Source organism: Echinops telfairi, unplaced genomic scaffold, assembly GCF_000313985.2.
Source record: "Echinops telfairi isolate 266 unplaced genomic scaffold, ASM31398v2 ScPeMD7_5927;HRSCAF=6808, whole genome shotgun sequence".
Lineage (NCBI taxonomy): Eukaryota > Metazoa > Chordata > Mammalia > Afrosoricida > Tenrecidae > Echinops > Echinops telfairi.
In genome coordinates, this window is record NW_022109827.1 from 338,111 (window position 1) to 344,873 (window position 6,763).

Sequence of the window (6,763 nt, forward strand, 5' to 3'; positions counted from 1 at the left end):
AAGAATAGGAGCAATTGTAAGGCTGGCACAGGACCCGGCAGTGTTTTGTTCTAACGTCCGAGTCTCCATGGTTGCAGGTCAACTTGATGGCACCTAACAGTAACTACATCTAGTTCTTCTGGTTCCAGGGTGGTGGCAACTGATGTACTCATGGTCTGTGAGAACATCCATTGGACTGTTTCCATGAGTCTTCAACGTTCTTGACTCCTCTTCGCTCCAGGGAGACCAATAGCTGCACTCTAGCTGGCCTCTCTCAAGCTTTTAAGATCTGTCTCTTCTCACCAGAGTCAGATGTAGAGCATCCTCTTTGGGAACTGTGTTATGCCAATTAACTTTGGGTCCCCTGAGCCCCCAGACCCAGTGGCTCATTCCCTCAAGGTGTTGATATGTCTAAGAAATTTTAAAAACTTGACCCCCTATATATTCTACCATTCAACTCACTCCCGTGGAGTCCATGCTAGTTCATAGCGACCCCCGGTGGGTTTCTGGGACTATCATAGTTTACGGATCACAGCCCAACTCAGAGCCCCCGTACTGCCAGTACACCACAGTGCTTCCCCCGTGGGGTGATACTGCCTCCCGCTGGGTGCTGGACAATCCAGGAAGCTGCAGAAGCAGAGGCCTGCACATTGTCCTTGATTGTGCGTTAGAATACAGTAGTTTTTCATTGCTAGGGGGGCAACGAGTGATTTTTTTTTCCCTCGGAGGCCAGTAGGCCATATAAGTTTGGGAACCACAATGATCTACCACATTCATGGATATAACAAATGACATGTTTCGTTGGGGGTGGGAATTGTAAATTTCTTTTTATTCTTCTGTAAGATCTTTCTTTAATAACACAATTTCTTGTCATTTTAATTTTTAAAACTTTTTTTCTTAAAATAACCACAGTCACTACAGAAAACATAAATAATTCAAAGATGACAAAAACGATTCCTGGAGTCATCATATTCTGCCTATCCTTTTATAATTCGCTTTTTCGTGTAAATATCTGAAGCCACTTTTCATGATAACAGATGCCCTGCTATGTCTTGTTTGTAGTGGTGATACGAAATTGATGTAGTCATCATTTGGGGTTAACAGCTTCAGTACTTATTATTATAAACGACACTCCGGGAACATCTATCTCACTAAACTTGTCATGCCATTCTTCATTCTTTCCGAAGTAAAATCCCACTGTATGCTATGTGACGGGCATACAGCCTTTAGAGCCCCTTTGTGGAAAGTGTGGATCTCAATTACCCTACCTCCTTTTAAAAAAGAGAGAGGATGACTTTTCTCAAACCATCTCTGTCTTCTGGCATGCGTCCCCCTCCCCCAAGAATAACGCATGAAGTCTATTTCTTTTCATGCAGTTGCTTCCTGGCTTTCTTCCGCGAGCCCAGTGATTCATGTTCTCAAAACCAACTTGAACGGTGTTCTCTAAATAAATGCCCTATCTTTGTGTGCATGTCTATGTCTGTGTTTTCAGGATCTAATGAACAGAGAGAAGAAAAACAAGATACCAAGTATGCAAGTTGGATTCATAGATGCCATCTGTTTGCAACTGTATGAGGTATTTATATGAAAGATAAAAAATGAGTACTAGACTGGCTAAATTTAGACTGTTGTGAATTAAACCCAAAATACACTCTAGTGATTAACACTAGACACTAGGCACGTAATTTTTGCTTCTTAACTGAGAAACAAGAAATGTACTTATTAGGATAATTTGTTTTCTTGAAGAACATGAAGTTTACTTGGAATGAGGAACACACTTTATATTTACTGTTGCTCAAACATTTTTCTTCCTTCCATGTTTCTGTTGAGGATCTGTTTAGGGGATTCTAAGAGGAATCCCGAACCCAGGCTGTCTGATGATGGTTTATTGTGCATGGTCAACATTAGCATACTCCTTTTGTACAAACTAAGGAAGCCTAATCGTACTCCCTCCCCGCCTTGTCATAGTGTGGCTTTCATATGGTTAAGGATAATTCTTGAGTGAATTAAAGGAGATCCTTCGAAGAGATGTAACAAGGTCCCATTCCTTTGCAACTGCTGGTTTGGGTGGGTTTGGGGGCGAGGGTGGGTGGCCGGTGGTCAGTCTTATGCTTTCAGATGAATCTGTTTCTTCTTATAACAAGTGTGAACTTTGGTCTCCATGTTTAGGACCCCAAAGTACAGAAAACAGATGCATGATAGGAAACTGTTCTGTAGAAAAACACAAAAACTAAGCAATCTCCAGTGCATGCACACACTCGCACACACAGACACACACACTTAGGGAACGCCGTTGCCTTCTGCCCCCGGAGCTGTCGTGCTGCCTTGAACCGCGGGCCTGTGCACTGGCTGTCCGCACGTCGTCTTCTCTAGAACCTCAGAGGGGTCGTCTGTGAGCGATCAGCGGCGGGGCTGGCCGGGCCAGGAAACGAGTGTGGAGTGTTGCCCTGGGTGAGGACCCGTGGGCGAGGACCGCCCGTAGGCCCCGGCTTCCCTCTAGACCTTTGCTTTCCTTCCGTCCTTCCTCAGGCGCTGACCCGGGTCTCCGAGGCCTGCTTCCCTTTGCTGGACGGCTGCCGCCAGAACAGGCAGAAGTGGCAGGCGCTGGCCGAGCAGCAGGAGAAGACGCTGCTGAATGGCGAGAGCGGCCAGGCCAAGCGCAGTTGAGCGGCCTCTGGCTCGCAGAGGGGACATTGATGGAGATGGTGTCTTCTGCCGGAAGACACACGTCTTGCTACCTACACACAGTACACATTGAGTGTGTGCTTTGCCACTTCCTGCTCTCTCTATATATGTTTTGTTTTTTTTTTTCATTTTTGCACAACTTTTTGAGAGGCAAGCATGAAGTGCTGCCAGGAGACGTCTTTTCTGTGACTGTTTTATGCCACTCCGCCAAGCTGATCAACGACCCCGCCCCCGGCGTGCTGAGAAGCCTGCCGTGTGTGGTCATGTGTGCATTCTTGCCCTGAGGGTGTTATTTGCTTGGAGATTTTAAATAATTGATGTGTGTGTGTGGGGGGGGGGTGTTTTGTGTGGGTGTGGATGTCGCCGTGGGTGTGTGTTTTCTGAATTGCCAATCTTTCGAGAGTGCTTGGGATTTTTCGTTCTCAAAGACAGGCTAGGAGCAAATGGAACGTCTTCTGTGACATTGCAAGCCTTCCAAGGGCAGAGCAAAACACTGGCTGAGCGCACCTGAATGGCAAAGAGGTCTATTTGTCAACAGCGTTATTACCTTACCAACAATAACAACGGTCAGCCCCTCTCTAACAGACAGAAAATGCTATCCGACAGTATGAGAAAGAGAAGGTATTGGCTCACTGATTTCTTTGCTGGCAGGCAGGAGAACTGTGTCATTTCCAGGCAGTACATTTATTCCCAGGCTACTGAAATCCTCTTCAGTCTGACCTCTCTGGTGTAAAAGCAGAGACTTCTGAAAAGATCCAGGCCCGGTGGAGGGACAGTGAGCGTGATGCAGAAATGGGCCAGTGTTTAATTCTGTCAGGGAAGGGAAACATGGAGTCGGAAGACGCTTCTCAAAGTGTTTTCAACATTGAACTTCCTTTTCTAAACAACTTTCTCAACTCTCTATGGCTTTTAAGTCCGCAGCTTCGATCTCCAGAGGGTACTGCGGAAAGGAGTTAATTGGAGCACTGGCCGGAACTGAGAAAGGAAGCAAGTACAAATGGAATTCATTTGCCTGTCAGGCAAAGTGTAGAGAAAAGTGTGAACTACATAAACAGCCACAAGCTCTCCTCAACGCGGAGCTCAGAAATGAACTCAAGGGAGCGGGCCTGACTAAAATGCAGCAAGTCCTAAAATCTGTGGTTGAGAAGCTGCAATGCTTGGGCCTAGAGGACCAGTGAGCCCAGAATCACAGAAATTTAGGAATCATGATAAACAACCACTAGCCCTCAATTTGTAGCTAGAGCTATTTTCTTCCCATTCTTTTTAATATAGTGAAGACTGTTAGGGAATTTGAACCCTTTCAGTCGAGTCCCATAGACATGTCTACCCTAAATACACATTTATTCAGTGTTGGCAAAGTAGCCTAGTGAGTGAGCAAACTGGCCCATGAAGGAAAGTATGTTCCAAATATCCAAAAACCTTTGCATTTTAGGAGAGTGAGAAATGAGATAGTTTTATTCCTATTCCCACCCACCCAAAAAAAATGTGTCATCTGAGTTTCTATCACTAATTTGAATAGGGTAATACAGCAATCTCAAAAACCTTTCACCTAAAAGACATTGTCTTTTCCTTTGAAATCTTTTTTTCTCCTAAACTCTTGAGTGTCAACATATTTTCTCTACCTGTTTTTTGGTTTATTTTATTTTTAATTCTGAATGTGTGTATATATATCTGGTGACATGTGGCTTCCTTACCTTGCGGGGTGGCGGGGGTGGGGGTAGAAGACGACAAACCGTATTGCTGTTACTCTAGCTTAGGTCGTTATCCACGGAGGTTGTTATTGTTATGATGCTTGTAGTTTCTGTCATCCAGACGTGTTCTGCAAGGTGGCCTCTTGGTGGCACTGGTGTGTAAATTACACAGCCAGTCACTAGGACAATTGTGCTAACATACTGGTGTACACCTGTGCATGCATACATAAGTTCTTAGTGGGAAAAGAAAAATCGATGAAGACTAGAGATCTTTACAAGCTCTTTTTATCACACATATCTATCACCACATACTCAGAAGTTTCTTGCAGGCCCCAGGAGCATGTGTCCCTGAGAATTCTTCGTGCAAGTCTGGTAGGTTGTGTGCCAAGGATTTGGACACATGCCATTTTCATAAGCAAGATCTGTTTAGGAATGCTTTGGTGTGCCTGGCTTTGCTGTTTAGATATTGAAAGAGTTGGGCAGTGCCATGGCTGTGTCCTCTTGGAAAAAGAGGGCTTCTTTAGGACTGGAGAATTGGTTCCAGGGATTTTTTTTACCTGTTTGGAAAATCACTTCACACTTGGCTCCTATCTGTGGTACATGGGCACAAATGAATTTTTTTATTTTTTGGTCTTTGTGTGACTATTTGCTTTCTAGATCAGCCCTCCTTCCCCCTACCCTATATTTATATAACCCATAACTCCATAACTGCTGTAGATCCAAAAAGTGGTTTATTTTCCTTTGTTTGAGTTACAGTTGAGTAATAGAATACCATTTAACTTCCATTTTCATCTAAAAACTGTAAGTGGCTAAAAGTGCCTGGCTGTGTGTTTTTCAAAAGGCTGGCCTTTGCTTCTCTGTGGGAACTTGTGTCCGACACTTCACCTCCATGCACACATACACATACACACGCACGCACCCCTCCAGAGCAACTCGCACTATTACTGGCAGCGGCTAAGCGGTTGTCTTCAAAGAGGACATCCCATAAGCTAGCTCCTGTGTATTCATCAGGCCCTGAAGACCACTGCCCACACGGGGATGCCAGGCTGCCCTCCAGCAATGCTCGTAGGTACTTCCGTTGCCTTTCCAAGGCCCTGACCACCAAACGGACGTGGTGATTTACCTGGCAGAGAGCTCCGTTGAAGCACTTCACCTCAGGCAGAAGTTTCCTTCGGGGTAGGGTGGTGGTGGAGAGGACGCGGTGTAAGACAATAGACTGGGTTCTGGGAGGCAACTGGTCACAGAGGCTGGACATGGCCTGGCAGAGAAGTGCCTTTCTTTCCGGCATGCAGCACCCACACGAGGACCCGCCTCGAGCTGACTGTCAGGTGTGCTGTGTCTCCTACCAGGTGGTTCTGCCAGCTCTTGGCAGACCTGAGTGGTGGGAGGGAAGCGATGCCCTGCACACGGTGGTGGTGCACACACGGCAGCGTGGCTCCTGCGTACGAGGCCCTTCCCGAGCCCGGGGACCAGGGTGGGCTCTGCGCGAACATGTGGAGCTCACGCTAAGAGGCCTGTCCGCTTCCGGCCCCGCAATGTCCTCGCGCAGTGGCTTCCAGAAATGGACGGATCCGTTTGGCCGCAGACTCTGGCTGGTCTTGAACTTTTCCGCTTATGGCGAGCGCTCCCCTGGTTCTCTGCGGTCACAGCCACCGGACCAGGCGCCCCCTGCTCGTCCAGCCACGGAGCCCGCACGCACCGCCTGCCCACCGGCTCCCCAGACTCGTGCGTCCCGGGGCAGCACGTCTTCGCCGAGCCGGTGAAAGCACTGCACATAGTTGAAATTTTTTTTTTTAATTTTCTATGACGGCCTAAGAAAAGCGAACCTTGTGAATCATCACTAGCCACTGTTCATATCGATTTGTATTCTTATACCTTTTCAATCTATATTGGACAAATATATAGTTTCTGGCACTATTTTTGTACTAGGATTAAGGAGTTAACTCTGTATATTTAGCCGTTTGAAATGGTCGTGTGTACGCAATCCCACCCCAAAGGGGGGTCTCCCCACCCTCTGTTCCCTGCACGGCACCGGATGCTTGGGGTGGTTGTCCAAAACTACTCACCTGTCGGTGATCTCCGCAGTTTTGTTTTGTTTTGTTTTTATGGCCATGCTTTGTAAAAATAAAAGACTGAACAAGTGTGGGTGTTGTGAATTTTTAAAGGGCTGTGGGGGCTTTAAGTGGGGCATTGTCCGGGGACTCTGGGTTTGGGGCAGGAAGCAAGGGGCCCGCGCTTTCCTCGAGCTGATCTGTGAACGCGGCGTGCTCGCAGCTGCCTCTGCAGCTAGCTGGTGGGCAGCGTTTCCGCACACCTTGCCATCTCCGGCCATAACAGGCGCGAGCAGGCGCGAGCGAGGGCAAGCGAAGTCAAGGGGCTTGTGGCATGTGCTGGATTCAAGCCCAGAA

At 47.2% G+C, this 6,763-nt stretch overlaps 1 protein-coding gene across 1 annotated transcript in view; it reads left to right on the top strand.

Moving 5' to 3' along the window:
• Window positions 1-6,498, top strand: part of PDE5A (phosphodiesterase 5A) — a 165,101-nt gene extending 158,603 nt beyond the window's left edge. Inside the window, exons 18-19 of the mRNA XM_045295841.1 lie at window positions 1,429-1,555; window positions 2,509-6,498. Coding sequence (XP_045151776.1) covers window positions 1,429-1,555; window positions 2,509-2,646 — 265 coding nt within the window. The 3' untranslated portion in view covers window positions 2,647-6,498. The remainder of the gene's footprint in view (window positions 1-1,428; window positions 1,556-2,508) is intronic.
• Window positions 6,499-6,763: the final 265 nt, after the last annotated feature.